At 45.7% G+C, this 24,353-nt stretch overlaps 1 protein-coding gene across 1 annotated transcript in view; it reads right to left on the bottom strand.

The window, feature by feature from the left end:
- Positions 1-809: 809 nt before the first annotated feature.
- Positions 810-24,353, bottom strand: part of Sbp2 (SECIS-binding protein 2) — a 72,647-nt gene continuing 49,103 nt past the window's right edge. The window contains exons 9-14 of the mRNA XM_065434142.2: positions 17,443-17,553; positions 6,119-6,357; positions 5,721-5,826; positions 4,640-4,754; positions 3,995-4,149; positions 810-1,789 (exon numbers count right to left, since the gene is read on the bottom strand). Of these exons, the coding sequence (XP_065290214.1) occupies positions 1,442-1,789; positions 3,995-4,149; positions 4,640-4,754; positions 5,721-5,826; positions 6,119-6,357; positions 17,443-17,553 (1,074 nt within the window). The 3' untranslated portion in view covers positions 810-1,441. The remainder of the gene's footprint in view (positions 1,790-3,994; positions 4,150-4,639; positions 4,755-5,720; positions 5,827-6,118; positions 6,358-17,442; positions 17,554-24,353) is intronic.

Here is a 24,353-nt window from a genome sequence, read left to right as displayed (position 1 = left end):
ACACCAAACAGCGGACAGTTACCTCTCCTTCCCGCAAAAAGTGTGAATAAGTAGATGCATTTGATTCCACCATACTCATATATCACCTAGAAATTAGGAGAATGATTCCTAATGTCATGAGGGCTGAGTGCATCAAAACTCACAGTGCGAACAATCAAATACAATGTTTAAAATTACGGCAACTGTAATGAGACCTCACTAGAAAGCTATGTACATTGCAGAATTCCTGCCATGTGTGGCATGTCAAATGACCAGATGTATGCTTCTATCAATGAATCCCCTATGTACAATACAAACAATTCTGCCCTTGCATGTGGACAACAATGAATTGCACTATGAAAATAAAGCACTTACATAACCGAAAAATCGCGAACAGACTTGAAAAAATATGTATCTTGTAATTTTTAACGATGTAGTTCAAGAGATATTTTTATATGGTGATGTCTAATATATGTGTCACACGTTCACGTGAGCACGACACAGAGTATGCAAGTGGCAGCTTGACATAATCTTGCGTCAAATAACAGATTGACTCAACAAACTTATGACAGTAAACAGCTGCTGCTTTCTCAGAAAACATGAGCTCACACACTGAGCGTTTGTACTACCGTGCTTAAGTTTCCACATTTTAGCAATTAGTCGCCACTCAATAAATTTCTAAATAATTTTGACTTAAGTAAGGTTCCCTGCGGGCAAAATAACATACTACTAGCCATCTCCAGCGTTTAAATACGTCAGAGCAAACAACCGTATTTCTCTCAGTACAAGCACTACAAATTTTGGTCGTCGAATCAAAAATCCTCGCAGGGACTGGCACCACACTTTTTACTACATTATGATTTACTATTCAGCTTGACATGCATATACGCTCCACCACGGGTACAAAGCACGGCTCGCAAGCAGTTATTACTGGCAAAGTCCTTCCTTGTAAAACACGTATACGCTTCTCATGACACACATTGGCGCGATCCATCCGCCTGCCTTGTGCTGCTCTTGATGTGCGAGTGGTACACCTAGGAAGTCGCAGAATGTCAGAGGGAGCTCATTCACGACAGGTGTTTCAAGCAGAAAGCGACGTAATTTTGACGCGAAGGTTGGACAGGCCTTTAGAAAATGCACAAGCACGATATCACCCAAGTAAGAAAAAATATGTTTGTTTTCTTTGGAAAAGCTCGCCCACTATAGTGGCACGCACACAGTGCAAAAATCACAACCACCATTCGTTCGAATTTGTGCGCTTGGCGCGAACTCCGGCGAACGTAAAAGTTGGAAGTTGGCTGCATGACTGCGTGCGCGGCTTTCTCTCGGTTCCTTGTCATCGTGCATTTGTACTTGCCAGAAAAGCCACTCCCAAAGTTCACAATGTTACGAGCACGTAGAACACTTGTTTTCCATCACACACACGCACAGCATATACAGCAAGAGAAGCGCACACCATCGGCTACGATTCGCGGCCAGCTGACCTTAGCGTCAGAGCGAGGAGCCGGGCGACCGAGTCAACATTCGTTGACGTCTCCACCTTGGCCACCGTCAGCGAATCATCGGGGTCCTCGGTGTCGGACTCCTCGTTCGTGGTCACCCAGCCGTCATCGATGACGCCTGCTGAAGGGATGGCGCCAACGCAGAGCGCGTTCCCGGAAGAGGTCGCGAGGGAGCGCGACTCTGGGTCGCCGTTGTCCTCTCCTTGACTAGCGTCCGATGGAGAATCACCGTGGGCCAACCTTTCTTTGAGTTCCGCGTAAGTCTTCTTAGCCGCGCTGACCAGCTCGAGAAGCTGCTTGAACTGTGTCTGCAAACACAATCGACGGAGGTCGAACAGAGGCAGAGGTGTACATGGGAACGAGGTGAAGAAAGGAGCGCGTAAGTTGGCAGTTCTTAAAGAGATCTTTTAAAATATAGATCAGTTACATTCTAGGGTCCAAAACCACGATTTGACTATAATGCACGCCGTTGTGGCTAGCTCCGGATTAATTCTGACCACCTGCGGTTCTTTAGCGTGCACCCAATACACGGTACATTAGCGTTTTTTCTTTTCTTTCTTTTTTTTGCGTTCCACCTCCACCGGAATGCGGTCGCCGAGGCCAGAATCGAACCCTCGATCTCGCCCTCAGTAGCGCAACGCCACAGCCCAATGTTTCATAGCCACCGGGCTATACCGCGGCACGTTAAATGCGATGTGGGCTCTCGCGAAAAGGTTTCAGTGGTAATGAAGGGAACGTTACGAAGGCAATCCGTGCACAAGTAAAAGCATCTTGCATTATAATTCGCGTTACCTTAAGCCGGAAAAGAAACAGCATTTTAACAGCTTACTCACAACGGCAAAATAAGACCGTGAATCTCGGAAAGCGAAGCCTCGTTTTTCCTCGTTTGGGCAAATATGAAACTGTCGCACATGGAAGCTACCCTGCTTCAGTATCTGTTCCAAAATACCGAAAGCATTGTCGAACTCTACTGGACCACTTGACGCACACGAAAACTTGTTTCTCGCATTTGTCCGAACCAAAAGCATCCCCAGAGAGAAATGTGCTGACTTTTTTATAGAGAATCTTGCCTCTCATGTGCCTCAACATGTGACTGCGTAAATACTATGGAGGACGACGCGCCTTGCTTCGTCGGCCGCCTAAACTTTCGTCTAAACGGAATCATAGAGGCAGGTACAGAATGTGTTGGCGAATCGTCAGTGGCTGGCCCGTGTCACTGGGGCGAAGGTAACACATAAAGTTTGCCGCTTTGCAATGTGTTTTCAGCGCTTAGCCAGTGGCACGGTCGTCGGCGACGGGAGGAGAACGTGCCACATGGGCCCGCTCTGCGTATGTGCCGCCCAGTCATGAACAAATACAGTATAGACACAGCACCATACCCATGGGCGCCGCCATATTTGGTCGAGTGAAAGCACCCGCCATTGCAGGCCCTCTGATCGGCATTTCCTCACTTGTTTACAAAGAACACGACGGCCACAGGCACGGCTCAGACAGCCGCTATTTATGCCACCACAGTGAGCAGCGAGTGGGTAGACGGCACAAAATTCAGTTGAAACTGTAGATCTCAGCTGTACATTTTTATGCTGCAATTGACCAAAGCGCATTGCCAGTTAGGTACTTTAGTCGCGACAAACTCCCGCAGGCTACTTATCGTGAATCTCGGAAAGCGAAGTCGTAGTCGAGGTAGCAGTTATAGGCCGTCAATCTTGCCAAGAAGCCTTCCTATCTATGAAAGCAGCAACATTTGCAACAGCAAAGGAGTCGTTGTTACTGTTTCTTGCAGTCTTTCCTTTTGTTTTGTCTGTTTTCTCTCTCTTTTTTTTAATGCTCTAACATTATTTGGGAACTTCATAAAATTTGCTGCATGTCACTATGTATATAAGTATGTCCATGCCTATGCTACACAGCATCTTAGGTCTAATGCCCGGCCCTTACAAACAGCGGCTGGTTTTATATTTACTGTTCGAATACCTGTCAGAAATTGGTCTAATCGGAAAGCTTTAAAGATTCAACATTTCACATAAAAAAAACCTAGGTTTACTCGTTATTTCACCGTAAATATTAGTAACAGGCACCTATAGCATGCCAGCGGTTGTATACGCGTCGGCAAAATTCTGTTTTTCTAAAAAAGAGCCTATCTCTCTTCATCTCAGTGCTCTTTCCCACCAACTTGGGTCACTGGGTGGTCCATGGTCAAATGTCTAGAGCATCGGGCTGCTGCGCTGAGGGAACCGGGTTCAAAACCAACCGTTGGTACAACTTGGGTTACAAGGTACGTTGTTCTGGGCGTGGTGATCTTCGGTGAACCTCTCCGACACCGACTAGGGTCACTGGCCATGTGTCACTATAGCTATGTGCCGCCTTTCAATGTAATCGTTATCCAAGACATATAACCAACAATTACTACACAAGCATAAGATAGATTACTAATAGCATTAAAGTCGCCAATCATCTCTAAAGGATGGATACACCACCAATTCTTTTCAACAACAAAAACGTGGAAGCATGCGTACCTCCCGCGCACTGTAGTCGAAGATGCCGATGCAACTGACGGCCACGTTCTTTTTGGCCAGCGTTCCCAGAAGGCGGCGCCTCAGCGCGAACACCGTGGGTACAAAGTGCGCACGCGCATACTCGATCATGGCGCCCAGCGAGTGGTCCAGGCCCCCTGCGAGCACCGGAATGCAGAATTCTTCGTTACAGCGATAGCAAATTCAAATGTAGCACAGCGCCCATACTCGATACAAGTCACGACGTAAATATGTAACCGCCAAACAGCGACAGAATCCAAGAACTAGAAGCGTGTCGGAGAACGATACGCTCTCTACTTTTCCTTTCGCGTCCTTGTATTTTGCTTTCGCCCGTTGGTGAAAGCATGTTCGCTTTCCAGCAACCGTCTGTCCTGTCCATATTGCGTATACTTTCTAGTCGAGGCGTACGAGTTTTAATCATAATGAAACTCGCAATTTAGCCTCAAATTATAAATTAAAAATACACCTTCAAGAAAATCGATAACACACATCGCAGCTTGTTGACCTGTGCCAGCACGGCCACATGAAGCGAACAATAGAAACAGCTAGGGATCCCGTCACCGGATGCGACAGGCTTATATAAGCAAAGCGCAGGACATTAACGACGGGTGCAGCCCGGGTTCTTACCTTCAGCTTTTACTTCTTCAATGTCCGGGGCAAAGATGATGCACTTGAGTTTGTTGAGCAGCAGGTACTTGCGCACTTCTTTCAGTCCATACACTAAGCGCCGCTTAGATCGGGCCTATGGGCAAGAAAGAAAAAAAAATGACCAACTCTTCCCGTATACCGGGAAATGGGGATAAGCGAAGCTTGTCGAGCGCGTACCTGACCTTCGTCACGGTTAAGTAACCCATAGGCAAATGTGCCAGATTGCTTCGGCCTCCCGCTCCCTCAGCTCGGGATCATCGCATTTCTGTCATATTGCGTGGGCTCAGGCGGCCCGAACGGCTGGATCGGTGCGCCGACGGCGAGCCCTTTCACGGGCGAGTTCTCGCCGCCGCTCGTCGAAGGCTGCCTGTTTCTCCGGGGAACGCACAACGCGTAGCCGTGCTACTCATTTTCCGAGACTGAACTGTAGGGAAACGAAGCCGGCGAAGCGCACGCGATACCCTTTCTTGCCCTTTCCCTCCCAGGCGGAAGCGAAACGGCTCTGATTGGTTGCGCGCTCACGCCACGCGCAACCGCCCTATTGTAAGCGCTTTCCCGCAGCTGCTCTGATTTGGGAGCAACTGTCTCTTTTTTTTTTTGCGTGACTACATCGCCACCGAAACTTGTGAGCCAACACAAGCTTCGTTTGAAAAATTAAGCAGGAAACAGTAAAATGCGACCACACGTTCTTTTAACTATTAGAATGGCGTAGCAAATGCACGTTCAAGAAGCTTTCAAGCGCAGTTATATATGGCTACTACGGCTACAAACAACCAGTCTTCCTGCATAACTGCCTCTGGTGGGTAGTCACAGAATCAATCATTCTGGTGGCAACATCAGGACATTCACGATATGCCCGCCGTATAGTCTATATATACTATACTTTAATACTGCACTATAGCTACAAGGAAAGCACGCAAGCCGCCTCCCATAACACACCTGAGCTCTGAACATATATGAATGCGTTGTAACAAATGAAGGCGCTCCAACCATTATCACGTTGTGACAAATAATTACGGCACACTAAAAGCTGCGCGTGCACATGCTGTCTTCTAAGTACCTTGATGGGGTCCTTTTGGTACAGTCGCTCCTGGAAGAACACTAGATCGGTGAGCAATGTCTTGGTGGTCAGGTTGATCTCTGGGGTCTGAACGTGGTCGCAGTAGCTGCTCGAGAAAACAGCACAATTCTTCATTCAAAAAGAAATTTAAAATATATGTTAAATGTTTGACGTGCAAGTTATACACTGATAACATCGTCCAAACAACCGTTTGCATAAACTGACCTTTGCTTCGAAGGGCTAGAAATTGCTCTATGCCGAAGTTGGCAACACGAAGGCGTACAGTCTAAGTTTCATTAGAATAAACAATAGCTGAGAGGGCGAGGCACCAAGCTCTCTAAATTCATCTTGAACACTTTTTTCACCTCTGCTTTAAAAATGATTCGACCTTTACTTACTCCCTAAACCTGGTGGAGTGCAAGCGCTTCTCCTGCGGCGCGGCTGCCACATCCGGCAAAGTCCGCGGAGGCAGCGTCCCCGGGTCGCTGTCTTCGTGGCCTTCCGTTGGTGCTGGGTCCCGCGCCAGCTCGACCACCACTTCGGCTGCTGAGTTTGCCAGGAGGCTCTGCCTGGCCGCCGTGACAAGCCGAAGCTTCTCGTGACGCTGACGACGCTCTTCGCGCTCCTTCAGGATAATCTGCGAGCACCGGTCAATGTGTACCTACGCTTCGGAGACGTCGTACGTCGTGTTATGACATCACTAGCATGGAGTTGAGTTGGCGCGCGCACCTTGCTCGTCACCAGACTCAAACCTCGAACAACATCACCGTCTTGTGACGCCGTTTTTGATTCCGAAACTGGTAAAAAACCGGCGCCATCACCGATCTCCAGAAGTGACGCATGAACTAAAGTCGGCATAAGCTCCGAGGTAAGGCGACGGCCGCGGCGCCCTGCAAAATCGACAAGGCGGCGTGCTGGGACTCAAGTCATAGTGACAACAACCGCGTGCATGTGTCGCCTGCTCAAGTGCTGTTTAAGGGCTGCTGACAAGAAAACGATACCATTACATATCCTGCAGCTTTGTCAAGCTTGCTTTAGTGTTGTGTACTGCTCATATACAAGTTCCGGGTTGTCGAGCCGAAAAAAAATACTGATTCGGTTAGGGTTCAACGCGTTCTGATTTCGTTCCGGTTGAGTTGTGGTTCGGAAAAATAAAAATTTGTAACGATTCGCGAACCGGTTCGCAACACTCAACCGACTCGCAAGTTAGTTCGGCGCACTCAATTTCATCCTGCCCAATGGCGATATGCTGCATAGTACTATCGACTTGTCCGCATAGCGCATGCGCACGTTTCACCAAGAGGAAGCAGAAATTTACGAACGAATTATAGAGATACAGCGCAATTTTCACGTACATGTTGAAGACAGGTAATTATTAAGAATCCTTGCTTCAGTATAAGACCTGCGTAGCTTGCACACTCGTTACTCTTACAGCAGCACAGTCAGTCAATTTTCTTTTTGCTTCAGGTTTTTACTACAACACTGCATGGTGGTCAGCGAACCGTGACATGTGATCTATGGTGCCCAACGCAGCGTGAATTCACCTTGTATTACATAAGCTACAACTTCAAACTTCTAGTCTATAGCAAAGAAAGAAGCCAGCATTTGCCATTTCGCTTAGAACATTGATGCTTCTGAACAATGAGCAAGGACGGTTTGTGCTGAACCATACGTTGATCTTTATTGCCCATCTTCCCGTACGCGTAATCTTGCGTTGGTTAAGGGGGGACAAAAAAAAAGTCAAAAGAACGCACATTGTGCCCTACGAATAATTTCTACAACTCGAAGAGCGTTGTTTGGTGTTTGGCTAAACACCAAACGTTTGTTGAACAATGGTACATAACAAAAATAGATTTCACGTGCTGTTTCTGCGGTTACCATTCACCGAGAAGGTGACAGCATGCATTAACGACCAGTGCTATGGTTACAATAGTCATGCAGCTGAACTTTTGCTCTTATTCGCTAGTGAGATGGGCCCCGTAGTCTTGTAATCGTTACTTCAGTTTTTCTAGAGGAGCACCATTTGTTGTTCCAAGGAAAACTGAGATGTGGGAAATCAGATGTTGCCAATGATGATTGTGCGAACTTATTTGTAGTATTGTATTTTATTAATCGCGCCGCAGTGATGAAAGTTGACGAAGGTAAAATGGGGATTATAGGACCATCGTGGAATGCTACTGCGAGTGTATCTGCATATTCGTTTAACGCTAGACCTTTGTTGCCTGGCACCCACACTAAACGAACGAGACGTAAGTGTCTTGAGAGAAGAGAACTCGTTGATGTCCCTCCTCAAGGACAAAGGACATCGTCTGTTTCTTTCTGCATGTTTGTCTAGTTTATCGTTTATATACAAGTTAACCTAACGATCTAATTGGGAGCGTCACCAGAAATGGCGATTACGGGGGAACAAAATTAAATTATGGGGTTTTACATGCCAAAACCACGATCTGATTATAACGCACGCCGTAGTGGGGGACTCCGGAAATTTTGACCACCTGGGGTTCTTTAACGTGCACCTAAATCTAAGTACAACACGGGTGTTTTCTCATTTCGCCCCCATCGAAATGCAGCATTTGTTGCATCCCGTGGCCGGGATTCAGGCCCGCGATCTCGTGCTTATCAGCCCAACACCACAGCCACTAAGCAACCGCGGCGGGTCGTGATTCTGCGGAGCTCTTAAAACAACTTTTCGGCCCCGAACCGCAACTGGCATGGCAGACTTCAGAAGTGTCAGCGCCTCTGCCGAGGTGTCCATAGTTATCAACACATGTCCATCGTCCATCCCATTTCTCGCACAAAACGCTACTCGCGAGTCGTTACAATCTGCTCCCAGGGTGCGCCGATTGAAGAATTAGTCATTAGACTTAGAAGTAGGGTGAACTGAGAAAGTTCGTCGGTGTTTATCGGTGACTTTCCGAGCGAAAAAGAAAAAAAAATGGCTGTGGCTTAGGTAAGGTTAAGCCCAGGATGCGAAGCATACTAGCCTTTATTTTAGTTGTTGAACCACTGTTTAGCCTGGTGAACTGCTGTTGCTTGGCTATATTTGGTTCGGCTAGACGAAGAAACAACTCATGCATTACTTCTTCGCCTTCAAGAGTGGAACGCGACAGCGTTCCCGTCGACCCGCCAAGGGGTGTAAGACAATGGGCTACAGGGCAGCGACTACGCGCCCCGCATTGGACGCGGTGAGCGTCGAGCAAAGCAGCGTTCGGCGCGGCAACGAAATGTGCGCCTGAGCAAGAGACGCACGCCTTAGAAACAGCGCGTTTCTAAGGCAACACCGCATTCACTAGAGGCGCTTTTGTACCGCTTTGAAGCGTTGTACTCGTGGCTCAGTGGTAGCGTCTCCGTCCCACACTCCGGAGACCCTGGTTCGATTCCCACCCAGCCCGTCTTGCAAGAGTTGAGCCAAAGCCACTTCTCCTCTGTCGTGACGTCACGGTGTCACGTGATTTCATGGTCACCGCCGCGCCTGAGGAGCTGGGTTGAGCCCTCGTAATATGCTTCGCATAAAAACTTCACAAGGTCGAAACAAAAACCCACATGAACGCGGACTATCAATTCATTCTTGCTCTTGATTTTTTTTCCTTATCATTTTCTTTAAATAAAACGTTCAGTTGATAGTCAGCACTCATGTCGTGTGGTTCTCTCTTTGGTCCTTGCGTAATATTTTCGCGCTGAAAAATCCAACGATGAATAGTTATTCGAACAATCACGCAAACTACTGAGCACCCGTTGTCGCCTTATATGCTTGAACCGTTTCGTGCCGAACCGATAACAGTTATTTTTTTTTCGTTTGAGGTTCGGTTCGGGTGGCAGGTTGCAAAAATATCGGTTCGCACTCGGGTTCAGTTCCGTCCAAAATTGCGGTTCGGTATACACAGCTTTCGGTTCCGGTTCTTTTCGACACCCTGTTTACAATAAATTTAGCCAAAGTGAAATTTCGTTGCAGTTAGCCTTTAAAGTGACACTAACGAGAAACACTGTCTCTGTTTAAATTCATAAAGTGTCCTTTCCGAACTTCATTTTCGTTTATTTCGCGGTAATAGGTCGATTACCAGAAGATAAAACGAGAGCCAAGGTTCCTTTTTTTTAATTTTTTACAGCGAAGCTGTTAAGCGCTAGTTCACCTAGTATCGTGCCCGTGTGTAGACACAAAACTCCCCCTACGTGGGCAGATCCCGAAGACAGTGCAACGCCGGGCCGGCCCGCGGTGGAGGTGAAGCAGGCGTTAAGCACTCGCCATATGTGCGCCGATGCTGAAGATAGTGCGATGCCGGGCCGACCCGCGCAGGAGGTGCAGTTCGCCATTGAGGGGCCCACATACACAGCTTCGCTGGTCATCCTTCTTCACAGAGTTAAACGGCACTGAGTTCCTTTTTCTTCCCGCCGACACTCTAGTGCCGGTATACGTCAGTGTATACCATGAAAGATTTCGAACTATATTTTCCTATTTGTCATGAATACGTCAGAAGAACGAGTGAGCCTGCAAACTACAGTTCGGGCGGAGGATCACAAGAGCAGCCAAAGTGAGTGTGGAAGCTCCAACACAACCTTGACAGAATAATATAATTCCAAACATACTGAAATGCGGGACCTGTGTTACTCTCCGTAACACAGGCTCTGAGTGTCTTACAGGCAGCAAAATTAGTAAATCGAATGCCTAATGTGAAGCAATGTTGTCTTGTCTGATATCTGTTGGATATAGATACATGGTGTCGCACGGAATTGAGAATGATTCTGTGAAAAGATTTCACATGTGTTATGCATTACGACTGTGTGCTTTTCATCTATTGAAACATATGCTTTGTTTGGTCAAGTATATTGGTTGCATTATTCTAGACGAATAGAAATAAAGTTGCTTTTGAAACCTCTGTGGCACTGTCATTTATTTCCATCCTATTCGCTCACTTTTCTAAGGAACCTGCTACAGCGAAAGCCAACAATAACGGCCTAATTATGTTCACATTAAGACATACGCCACTCCTATAGTTTATTGACACGCCGGCGCTTCAGCTTAGGCGAGTCGCATGCTCGCCTCAGCCTCAAAGGAGAAATAACTGCTGGCGTAGCGGTCAAAATGCCAGATTCAACATTCGCGCCAAGCAGCATAAGCTCTCGACGTCAATTCCATGTCCGAGCATGTCCGAGTGCGACTTTTTTTTTTAAGTAGTTGTCCCGACGACACACAGATGGTAACGGTTGCCAAATGCCGCCATTTTCTTGACATATGGGCTCCTATGCAAGCTTCGCTACTAGTTAACATACACCTTTTCAGAGCATCTTTACTCCTAAGTTAGAGTGAACTAGAGAGGGGCAGTGGAGCGCTCGGAGGCAGCGATTCATAGGGGCACCCGACGCCGCCGGTGGCGAATTTCAGAGAAAAAAACAAAAACACTAGTATATGCGCATGCAAATATTTTGATATAGTGAGCTTTATCAAGTGGTACTCTTTTACAAAGGGAACTGTACTAAATATCATGAGGCCCATACTTGCTTATGTGCCATAGCTCTCAACATGTAGCCAGTCTAAAGTATTATTGGTGAATCAATGACCAACCATTGATATTTCGACTCTGGTACCCCATTAGATCTTGTGTAGGAACATATCCATTTAACAGCAAGCAATGGATATCAGCTACACCTGCAAGTGTGATTTCATTATGTGCCTTTTCACTGCAGGGATTCCAAAAGTAGCCTTCTGTGGGAGTGTAACGAAAGTTTTTCTCACAGGATTGACATAGCTACATTATAGGGAATGATTCAAAACAGTTAGGCCCTTACCGTATGTTAAATGACGACATTCATTCCTCTTGCATCCTGCTTCACATAAGCTGTAGTAGATTAAATATCTTTGCCTAGTAGTAACCTCTTTCATATTCAGAAACAACCCAAGCAGTGCATAATCATGAAAATGTGAGCTGGCTTTTTTACGACACTTCTGTGAAAGCAGTGTGGTGCATCACATGCAGAAAACTGGTAATTCCAGCTAAATCTTCTGTAGAACTCTACGTGCTTCCATTATTTTTTTGAAATCCAGACTTGCAGTAGCTTTTCATATTCCAGCTGTGAATTTTTTAGCACAGCCCAAAAAGCACGTAGCTGTTAGTCAAGCAATTTCACCTCATACACACTTGACTGAAAATTTGTTTGTTCAGGTGTCTTTACCTGAACACCCTTCCGTAGTTTTACAAAGGAAGAAAAACAATTACTGCAGTAAGGTGTCACGAGGCAGGCCGACGAAACAAACGTGAGATGCGCTGCGCACGTTGCGTTGTTGCTCCGCAGCTAGCACGCACGTGGACAGCGAACGGCAAAATTGGCCGGATTGGATTTGAATTTGACTGGCGATAACTTGTGTCAATCCAGTTCGCTGCAGCGGCGGCGTCGGGAAATACAAAAATTGGCCCGAAGCCGTGCACATCGTTTAAGCGATGTGCACGCGGAGTTTGCGATTCTACGAAAATTTTTCATTGCAGCCATCGAAACTATCATAGGATGGACACTTCATGGAGATACCAGAAGTCCACCTAAGTTCTACAAGCTGGAAACCGTAAGGAACTTCAACATATGCCTAACGGAAGCCAATGTTTCCCAACAACTGAGGTCTTCCTGGGAAATAGAACATCTGGGACTGACTAACGAAGACAGACTTTCGAAAGATGACGAACACGTCCTGAAGAACTTCGTGGAAACAACTATTAGAAACAATGGTCGCGATAAAGTTGAATTGCCGTGGCGCAGCAATTGTTCCCCGTCTAAAAATAACCGGGATATCAGGTTAAAGAGGCTGGAGTCCTTGCAGAGAACACTACATCGAGAACCAGAGTTTCAGAAAAAATATGACACTGCCAGCTTCTCTGCAATGCATGGTTGCTTGGCTACCACGTGATTACGTTCTGCCAATAGAGGCGCTAGCGGCGTGATAAAACAGACACGCAACTCTGCTACCTGCGGTAGCACATACAGTAACTCTAACCCACATGCCTCTCGCGCGCCAGTAGGTGGCTTTGGGCGAGCCCGGTACTTCCCAGTAACGAACGGAACGCCCGTTATCAGCGTGGCATAGCATTCCCGGCAGGAAAGTAGCAGGCGCGGCGTTTTCAAGAAAGGAAACGCAAGCAAGGCAGATGATTATTGTTGTGTGGCAGAGATACACCTCAAAGGGTGTAACTTTGTCTATACATTCTTAAAACTGTTGCACCCTTTGGGGTGTAAATTTGTCCCACAACAATAATCGTCATCTGCCTTGCTTGCGTTTCCTTTCCTGAAAACTCGGCGCTCGCTATTTTCCTGTCGAGAATGCTGCGTCATACTGATAACGCGCATGCCGTTCGTGACTCGGAAGTACCGGGCTCGCCGCGTTAGAGAAAGGAAACGCGGGCAAGACGGATGACGATTATTGTTGTGGGACAAGATAAGCCCCAAAGGGTGTAAATCTTTAAGAGTGTACTCTTAGAAAAATGTACGCCCTTTGGGGCTTATCTTGTTCCACAACAATCGTTATCTGTCTTGCCCGCGTTTCCGTTCTTTAACGCTGCGAGCCCGGTACTTCCCAGTCACGAACGGCATGCGCGTTATCAGTGTGACGCAGCATTCTCGACAAGAAAGTAGCGAGCGCCGAGTTTTCAAGAAAGAAAGCAAGGCAGATGACGATTATTGTTGTGGGACGAATATACACCCCACAAAGATGAACCCACAAAGAAAACGTTGACGTTTCCAGGGTGCCTACCAAGTTGACATTTCCAATTTTCCTGAGTTTTCCAGGTTCTCCCTAAGTGCCTTTGCGAAATTTCCTGATTGACACAGAACTTCGTTTTATGTCAAGACGGGCTGGCACCATGTCGCCCGATACTGTCATTCTCTAGTAAGCATGTTAAATAAAAAAAAATACTGAATCTAGTTTGAATATTAAGGAACAGTGCTTACTTTATTTAAAAAGAAATCAATAGGGAGGGCTTACTAAAATGTACACAGAATAAAACAATTTCGGGAACAAATGGTAAAGCCCGTTGCAAATTGAGTCAAACATATTCAAATACGAATAAAAAGAGGTGCATACAGAAGCAAATATTTTCGGCTATGAGCTATTTCTGTCAAGTTTGAGCAAGCTCATTCGTATGAGGCCCGAACTTTGTTACAAGTGAGTCTCTCTCGGCAGCTGGATAGTCAACCTCAACTGTCCTGACATACTCTCGGCAAGCGCACAACGCCTGTGTTGCGTTTCACCGCTTTAAAACGTTTATTTTGTTTTCAATAAGGGACACCTGCATTTCGGTGTCAGCCAACACTTTGTTGAGGTGCAAGCTCCTTCAAAGAAGCGGCGCCGCACTTCTTTCCTCGACCCCTTATTGCGTCGGTCCTTTCTATTCTCGCCCTCTTTCCGCCACGCGTTCGCGCCACGGACCATATTAACTCTTGGACAGTTGTAAAGTCAACTCCCGATTTTTCAGACTCCCTAGGGGCCGCAAAACCGTCCGAAAAATTGGATAATCACAAACATTTTTGCATGCCTTTTACCGCCCCAAGAGGCTCAAATCGCCACATGCACGTCCGAAAAAAAGCTCTGAAGCACTGCCAGCACACTTATTAGGAATATCAGTGCACGTAATTTGACAGGCGACCACGTGTGCACGCGTGTATAATTAAGAAATACCTACTGTTTCTAGTGACAATTGTCCTTTCCCAAGCTTAAGCTTCACCGCGTCACATTATTGTATTGAGGTGAAGCTGACTTTCAAAAACCAGCATTATGCAACGCGTCGTGCTTTCCGAGCTTCGAAGTCAATCGCGAGGATTACAAAGACGGAGTCGGTACCATTATTCACAAAGGCGAATTATTGCAATGAAAACCATACCAACGAACGGCAAGAAGTTTATTAGCGAATGTCGAAGCGGCTAGGCCTAGCGTTGCCGCGGTGTTGGCTACGGCTGCCAGTGGATCTGCGTGCGAGAGCGCCGGTTCGAGGCGGCAAGATAATCAAAATGGCAGCAGCGGTGGCTTTGATTAGTACCATTTCGGACCTGCGGTCGCGTCGAAAAGTCCGGAAATTAGGACGGCGAAGGATACTTGCGTCCCTAATTTCACAGATTTCTGTACATTGACACTATGGAGTACGTGGTAGTCTCGCGAAACGATCCGAATTATAGGGCATGTCCCAAAAAACAGGCGTCTGGAAAATCTGTCGTTGACTGTACGATGCCAAGTCCTCTAGCCGACGACACGGCATCAAAGACTATTCGTTACGATCCCTCTCTATTACTAGAAGCGAGCAATTAGCGCGGCTTTCGTTTTCTTTCAATAAAATTACAGCTAATTTTCCCTGATAGAAGCGCACATTCCCCGAGTTTTCCCTGAATATTTCCAGATTATTCAAAATCCCCGAGAATTCCCGGGTTTTCCCGGTTGGTAGACACCCTGGTTTCACCATGTGAATGCGGGTGACGCGCAAGCGCATGGTTGCTATTGGCCTCGAGCTCCATCACTGGAAAAGCTGGCACCACCGTCGGCGTGACGTGCTAGGAGGGATCACGTGGACATAGCGGTCGCGTCGGCTGCTTCGGGCGCAACGAAGCGAGCTGAAAACGAGTTTAAATTCCCTCGTACGCTGCGGTTCTCATTTAGTGGCGAAATTTTCCCGCTTCGAGTGTCTCCTTTACAACGCTTGAAAGCACTACAATAGGTAGCGGCTGCCTTTGAAGGCGCGCAACATGGTAGGCTACTGCTCGATGCCGCAGGGCCGGACGCACGTAACGGAGGCCGGTGTCAGCCTTATTCACACGTAGCCGCAGGTCAAGAAGCTGCATGAAGCTTGGCTCGCGAAACGTAAAACCGGCAAACAGTCATCGGCTCCAACTCGGGTATGCAGCAAGCACAGACGCGAGGAAGATTTCTGCTACGGCGCCCGGTCTGCGATGTTCTGAAAACGCGCACTGAGACGCTCGCCCGAGTCCGCTGCCCAACTAATGTCATGACGGTTTGGTCTATGAACTTGTCGATGCTATAGATACTGGCAAGTTCAGTGGTGTGGAAAGGCAGCGGTAAGAAGCACATTTAAAAAAAGCATGGCATATGGTCATGTTTGTGTTATGAATTAATGCACTGGATTACAAAAAAGGAGCAGCGGGAAATTGCACGCTGAGAACACCGATAAACATACAGTGCGACGCAACTCGAGAAATAGCATTGAAAGATCAAAGAATTTAGAAGAAAAAAAAAGATTGAATCGTCGCGACGGCACATCACAGTCCCCGTAGGCGTCGAAGTCTCTACAATGAAATTATTTTTGAACAGCTCTGACAGCTCCCACGCAACAATAGTTGCTTGTATACTGTCGAATGCTCATATTCTGCGGCCTAAAGCTCATGGCACGGTGCGTAAACGCGCGCGCGGAGAAAGCGACACAGTGCGCGGACAAGCATGCAGACGCGCAGTCGGTCGCTGCGAATCTGCGCGATCGTTGCGTTCAGGCTTCGTTCTATTACACTCCATTTAGTTATACAAACACTATAAGAACATGTTTTACATAGTTTGCTCCCAACGTTTACCTACCTCTCTCGCAAGAAGCCGGTTCGGGAGACTCCACCGCGGCGACCGCGCGCAGTGGCGTTCGCTGTACGTATTCGGTAAAGAGATAGCGTCTTTGAACGATTGTATGCTTTCAGTTTGCCCAAGAATATTATTTAGACAGTAAGACACTTCTCTCGTTTCGAAAGTACTTACAGAAATGTCCGGGAGAGCTCGCGCGTGGTGTTTTCAGTGAGCGCTGACAGCAAAACCTATGAGGAGCGCGCCACGTGATCCCTCATACTACGCCAGCAAGGCGCTTCCGATAGATGGCGACTCCGTAACTCCTCGCCGCCAATAGGGGCCAATCCTCGGTACGCCTAAACGCCTGCTCTGTCCGCAGCATCCGCCCGAGTAGAACGCCTCCCGGTACTTTGCGTGCGACAGAAGACAGCGCGCGCGAGATTAGGCAGTCATGGTCGGCTCACCGTAGCACTCACTCGCACATACGGCGTGCGGGGACGGCGTTGTCCCGAGCCGAACACTATTTAGTAAAGGAGGCGTTGCTACCACACACGCAACCAGTAGCAACTGCCAGTGGTCAACCCTGAGTGCCTCCACCACCTCCTCCACATTTCGCTCAACGCCATCTACTTTATTCCCAGGTGGCATTAGCCGCGCGCTCAGCGCACTTCTTCGTACTTTCGCAGGCACGCAATTCTGTTCGCCTCCAGGCGCCTCCCTACTCCGACGTTCGCATTCCTCAGGGCTTCAACCATACCTTCGCCAATTTCACTGGCGGGCCATGTGCGCTTGCACGTAAAAATCGTGGTTTGTAGCAAGTTTCGACTTACCTGAATGCCTCATTCGGAGCATGTTAGCATGGGGTGCCAATGGACGTCACCGCGCTTATTAACACGGCTTTCGATCAACTATCTCTGTGCGCTAAAAGTGGTTGCGCGAAGAACAGAGACACCTGTGACAGAAGCTTGTGTGCAGGCTTCTTCGCATGCGTCGTAAGGCTGCACATGGCATGGCATTTGAAACTGGTCAGCAGTGAAGCCTGATCAGTGGGCAAACCTTGCCGCCATAATTCCTCGTTGTGGGCAACGTGGTTTTGCCCTCTTGTTACTCTGCCAAAATGCGTACGTGCTCTGAAGTATGTGCAAGCCACAGTGACTTAAGCAAATGTGATGAGGAGGAGTGTGGGCCTACTTTTTTCATGACCGACAGCTTTCTGCGAGCCGGAGTTTCGCGCTCTTTGCCCCGCTTCTTGCTGGGTGCCGAAGAGTCCAGGCGGTTCGCCACCAGGCAACTCCTGGCCACCTACGAAAAAACGGGCCGCCGCCACCACGGCGAGCACCACCGTAAGTGCCAGTGTCGAGGTCCTTGCCTTCAGCCCAAAGCAATCAGTGTTCTTGCCCTACACTAGATGCACGAATGAAGTTTATGTGTTCCAATAACTCAGCTAAGCGCCTTTTAGAATACAATGTATCTCATAAATCTGCTACATTATCTAATCTTACTTAACGTTAGTGCAGACAAGACTGGTTCCTCGAAGCTGCCTCGTAAACAAAAGTCATGTGTATTTTAATGTTCATCTCCAGTAATAACTGAATGCCTATGACCTTAATGCGTTGCCCAGGTAGCGCACTCTGTGCCAAACTTATCGTTTTCTGGTAGTACAAAACGAGAGGCCCCGCTGGTGAATGCGAGGTGCCACGGTATATCTGCAGCGGTGGGAATCTTTCGGAATTTCATGCATGGGAGGCTAAGTAGCGCGCCTTCCGCTGAGAAGGAAACAAAGTGTAGGGCTGAATGCAAACACTGCCCATGAGAAGTCGTAGATTCAGTTTTACTAAGCTGCCATTTTCAGGTATGTACCACTCAAGTTGCACTATGTCAAGCTGCAACAGCAGACTGTTGCAATGTGTTTATTAGCCTAACACGCATCTACTCAGAATCATGGCCCCTGAACAGTGATGTAATCAACTAGCCAAACTAACAAAATAAGCTGCTATAACGTTGCCACTGTGATAGAGTATGACTGGTTCTGGCGTGTGTCGACAAGCAATCACAAACAAGCTTATGTGGCCAAATGCAGACTTTCCAGCAGTGGCCATCAGCGAATCCCCCGATTGTGTCTCCCTAGCCTTGAGTTCACGCGAAAGAATTTTGCTCATAGATGTTGCGGCCGCAATTGTTTCATTTGTTTAACAGTTATGTATAATGTGACAACAGATTTTTTGACAGCACTTTTTATCTACATTCTTCTAACTTCATGCTGCATGTGGTATATGCAGTCTTTGGCATTCCTCAAGCTTGCCTGAAAATTCTCGAACGAGCTTCAGGGCCCCTGAGCATACTGGAAACTGTTCGTCCAAGAAACTGTCCAAGAAAAAAAAAGAAGCTGCTGATTTTCCATCCATTTTTACCAGTAAAGTTGGTTCTATCATTGCTTTTTCCTTTCATTTTCCCAAATACTTAGCTTTGCTCACCCTAGGAATATGGTTATTTATTTCTGCCGAGCCCTCGCACGGTGCTTATCAAGCTGTCTTTTTGACAAAGCTCCATAAGCTGTGTAAAAGCTCTACCACGGCTTACTTTCAGTGTTATAACTGGAAAACCTTTTGTGTGAAGTCATGTGTCAAGCAAGACACTATCCCACATGTGAATCGCAACCTCAGCACAGCACAAAAGCTTTTGCCGTGTCGAAGGAAGCTACGGCTCCTCAAGCTCGTGGCACCAAGTTTGGTCTCACTTTTTGTATGTTTTAACTACAGAACTATTTTGTAACATACTTAAGAGAAGTTTGTATGCTGGTGCAAAGGGCTTGGCAGCAACAAAGTCTGCATAAAGCCCCTTTCTTTTTTTCTCCAATACAGTGATGCCACAGCAGTTCTCTCTTATCTGGTTAAACAGTTCTGCAATACAATAGTACTAGTTAGGTTCCGGTTGAATACAGATGCTCAAAATCTAGTTTCGAGTCCTCTTCATCTGGCCTACAACTATGTATCAAGCTCACTTCCATTTCTACCACAGGGCCATATTTGCAAACAAAAACAAAAAAAGCAATAAGTGTGGCTGCGCGAATGCTATGCTTAAAAGTAACGAAATGGTCGTACACTGCAACACACTCTACCTTAACACAAGGCAGTACTGGGCACACTCTAGGCCCACACTACAGCAGGGGCCGTACAACCTAGCAGACAAGTGTGCCACCGCCACCACCTCCCCATTCCTGGATCTCCTCTGGCTTCACCACGAAAGCTAACGGCCATGTTGTCAACCAAACCTCCTCCTCACCCACAGACAAGGATGAAACAGTTGAGCACGCAGGCATTTAAATTCTGAAACTTGTGAAAACCCTACAATACTGTATTTTTATAAATCTGTTGCCTTTGGTTCACACACCTTGTAGCACACCTAGTAAAGCAACTGTTGGGAATAAAAAAAGAGCCAAGTGTAAAAAAGGTGAGGGAAGTGGAAGAGGATCTGTTTCAAGACAGTGATAAAGGCAGACAAAAACATGAGTGCAGAGGCACTTGTTTTGGTGTGCGCTCCATAATCTGTGCATTTTTCATAACCTCCTTAGTGCAGCTATATCACACCAATTATCCTTGTTCTTTCATTTATTGTTCCAAGAGAGAACTGAACCATTTCTGCATTGTGAACTATGCATTGTGCACTGCAGTGAACCTGAAGTACACACAGCATTGTAACAAGGTTAAGTAAATTGTGAAATCCAATCAGCCATGCAGAATTGTTAGGCCAATATTCTGTGCCTTCAACACATATTCTAGCAGATAAATACTATACTAATACTTTAACTACACATTGTGATACACAGACTGAACTGTACTACAGAAGCACTATATCTTGCCCTTTTCTTATTTGAATAACTGAAGTGGTATGAAAAAAAGAAAGACAAACTAGGTTTGAGAATCTTAATATGTTGTGCAAAACTCAATACTAGAACCATCATGGCATGTCAAATGAGAAGACAGACAGTGTCCACTGATTCATTTCATCGTAATTTAGTTTACAGTGTTCTCACGTAATAAGTAAAAGATTACCTACCATAGCATGCACCGAGAGGTCACTGTTACAGATTGCATGACGATGCTAAATAACCAGCAGAATATTTTAATATTGAACTAAATGAGGGGCTCTGGTTCAGGGTTTCAGCCTTCCAGTCTTGTCCAAACACCAATTTACATGTGACCCAGAACCAACACCTAGCTCTGGCATTTGAACCTGCATCAATCTGCTATTTGCAACATTACGAATAGCTTTTGCGAGGACACTTAATCTGAACACATGACGGGCCGGCAACTAGACAGCCAAATGAAATTGAAACAGAGCCAGGAATTGAACAAACTGGATATTTTTCTTTCTTAAAAATTCACGCATCAAAAACATGTCATGCATATGCACACAGAGAACAGGCAACTGTTGACAAACACGATTAGGAAGAATAGGTGCAAATCAAACCGAAAGCAAACACTCACATCACAACACCACTAAGGGCAGTTGCCCGATGTTAACACATTCTACAACCACTTAGAAACTTAGTTTGTGCAAAAACAATGTTGAACCTAATTCGATTCCGTGAGCCTATCACGACTATAATGTCAACTGGGAGGTCCACTGTTTGTGAACCTAGTAAAACACTTTCAGTAACATCTAGCTCTTGCTGTTGAAGTTTCTGACTTGTATGATTTCACTTAAGCAAATAGTTGATACAGTATGCGATAGGTTCACTTGGGGCACTTCTATGAACATGTAGGAATACATCAAGGTATACTAAATACACCCCCAAACAAACAATGCAATTCACAGATCTAAGACAAAGCAACAGCATACATACAACATATGCGAACAAATAATGCATGTGTACGTATGTATATACACCTACATGACATGAGAGTTCCAACTTCCGTGGCACAATACTTCGAAAAAAGATTACATGAAAAGCAAGCACCGAGTTTCACATCAAGGCAGCTATTTTTTCACCTCAATTTTCATTAAGGAGCCTTGCCATGCCTCCGTTCAGGTTTCACCTAAGCAAGTTACAAAAACACGACAAGATCTAATTATAATGAAGGAATACCACATTCGAGCAAATAAAAAGGTGTAGTTTATCAATTCAGATGTGTGGGAATGCAATGACTTTTCTTTTCCAGCACAAGCTAATATGAGGAGTTGTTGCCTGTTCTTTCAAATGCCAGTGTGCTACACTTCTTAATATTGAGTTCTCAAGTAGCCTGTGTGTCTAGATGGCTTAATGCCACAATCTGCTGCTGATCAATGTGAAACAACAGTTATATGTCATTTAGATGATCTGCTAATTCATGAACATATAAACATACCCTTTGTGAAACTGCTATTCTCATGCCAACAAAAACCAAGGATGAACATTTTCATGTATACTGTTAGCAGCCTTTGGTGACTGCACCCAACCCAAAATGATTTTATGTGGAAAGAAAGCTAAAGCACAATTCATACTTCACATATATGCAAACATTCAACAATAATTTTTAAGAAAATAGCTACTCTGTGCACAAAGTTCATTAGACACAGCACCGTTTCAAAGCCAATATCATTGTCTGTGCAAAACTAAATGTCAAAGCAGAAACAGTATGCCAAAAGTTTCAAAGTTGCTCAGTAAGTGAAAAGATCTGTTACAAGATTCTACGTTCTAGAATTCCTGTAAGCATGCACACTACTTCGAAGCTTGGGTAAGTGAGGAAGCACTGTGGTCCCTGCCGTGTCCAATTCTCCACAGCAGATGCAAAGCAGGCAGGTGACCAACTCCACAGACAAATTTCCATTTAACATGAAAGCCCCACCTTCACAAACCTTGCCACTAGAGGAAGGAATCCAGAGTGCACATGCTGAACTTTACAATTATTTTCCACAACTTCCCACTCATTCTCTTGATTTTGGTAGAGCAGTCCTGGCTGCTTCACAAAATGACAAGTCGCTATTTGCCACTGGAACAGTCCAGCTTGTATCTTTTGGAAGTGTCCTGAACAACCCTAGAACAAGGTATTCTGCGAAGCACATTCTTCTGAAGACAAAGATATATACTATGGCAAACAAGCTGCACTTTTTTTTTCCATATCCTTTTGCAATTCCTTAGACACTAATGTTAAAGAAGCTTAAATCTATTGGAATTGGTTGAGATTAAATTGAAATCATTTTCATTTTATGTACAGTTTCCTTCCTTTCTTCGTCAGTTATTTCTCGTTAGATCTTATGTTGTCCTTATTTATATTAAAGCACTTGCAAATGTATCACTTCTGTGCTCAGATTTTCTTTTCATTTTTCACTCTGGCAAGAGGTCCTGCCCATGCCTCTTGAAGCATGGGACCTCCTTCTGTATATGTGAATTGTAATATTCCACGAAATTTTCTGAAAATAAAATCTTTGAAATCTGGAATCCCATTAAGAAGTGCCACTGGCCTGTACACCAGTGCATGGCTGAATAACACGACAAACACGTGCAACAGCTCTGAGACTTTTGACAGACCGCATTTGACAAACTGCATTTGTCAAGAAGTAAATTGCTGTGGCATTGCGTGAATTCCGGTTCTGATAATGATCTGCTTGGAGCACGCTATTAGCACGCAGATGCTAGTCAGGTTGTGTACATCATTTGTCCACAGATTGTGTGTGGTGCTCTGAACAAAAGCATATTCCTACTAGTTTTTTTTCACTTTACTGTTCCTTTTACAGAACAGCCAGTTGCGTGCCTCTGAACTGAATCACCAGCAACTTATGCAAAGCCATAGGCGAGTCCAAAAGGGAGGCAAAGAACAAAAGCGATGCGTTTACAGCGATGGTTGGTTGGTCACCAAAAAGCATTCTCCCAGTGCATCCCTACTGGATGCTTTGCTGACAAGTGCTATTCCAACCAAAGCGGCATCTGCCTATTCGCTATGCTGTGTCGTAACATTGCTTGAAAAACTTGGTTGCACACCAGCCACTGCAGCTAAAGATCCAGCAGCCAAAATTTTGCTGCACTACATCTAAAGTAATTCCTGCCTCCTACATGAGGTTCTGCTCTTTCTGCGATGCATAAAGTCTTGGAATATGTAGAAATGCACACCTACAACCTACTTCCTAGTTATGACTCATTAAAAACCTAGGTCCACTAAATGACCAACTACCATAGCTATCGAAGTTAAAGAGACAAGTAATGTACAACATCTGGGTGGCAGTTGTGTTAGCCAGTAGAAGGCAGACACCCTGACACAAGCAGTACAAAATGCCTTAAGTTGTTGCTAAGTTTGTACAGGCAAATGGCATCCACGCAAGAGTCATGCGTAGCTGAAGGCATTCAAAGCTTGAGAAACATAAAAAAAAAACAATAAACAGTAAAAGATGAAAACGCAGTCAGGTTAACACAATTGCGTAGATTAGATCGGCACACAAGGTGGACACATTCTTTGCAGAAAGTACCACGAGTACAAATAATTTAAGCCATGAAACAACTGCTTACCATGCCGACTTCACTACTGCATATGTTTACATAAAAACACACGCACACAAAAAGCAACTGCTCCAGCACATTGGAATGACACGGTGGAATGGCATTTAATCGCTAATCACACGCCCCCTTACCCGCCAAGAAACAAAACATAAAAGATGCCAAGTTCACACAAATTCCTAGGTCTGCAGTCTCAGAGTACCCCAAGCTCCTCCAGCAATCTGGGGCAAGTCCTCAGGCTTCACACGTTGGCACAATACAAGTGACAAAAGAAAGGGTGGCAGGGAAGCTACACAAATAAAAGGAAGTAAACATTCTGCACAGCAAGTTACTCATTATATAAACCTCACTTGGTAGTTGCTGCAGATAATCACAGAAACATCCGAATAAAATCTTACAATCACTGAAACTCAAGCAAGTTTTTTTATGCGAAAAGATTAAAATCTTACTAAGTGAAAATCTCACGTTTACAACTATACACATAAAGTCTCTCAAAAAAGCTACTTACTACATAAAACAATTTCTTTGCTAAGTGGAAAAGTAGCAGCGCACAATTGCTCTAACACTTAGTCCACAGAATAAGAGAAAAAAATATGGGAAGGTAGTTGTAAGGTCAGAGCTAGCATATAAT

Source organism: Dermacentor albipictus, chromosome 4 (assembly GCF_038994185.2).
Source record: "Dermacentor albipictus isolate Rhodes 1998 colony chromosome 4, USDA_Dalb.pri_finalv2, whole genome shotgun sequence".
NCBI lineage: Eukaryota > Metazoa > Arthropoda > Arachnida > Ixodida > Ixodidae > Dermacentor > Dermacentor albipictus.
Note: the sequence above shows the minus strand (reverse complement) of the source record. Positions and strands in the feature narration are given on the sequence as shown.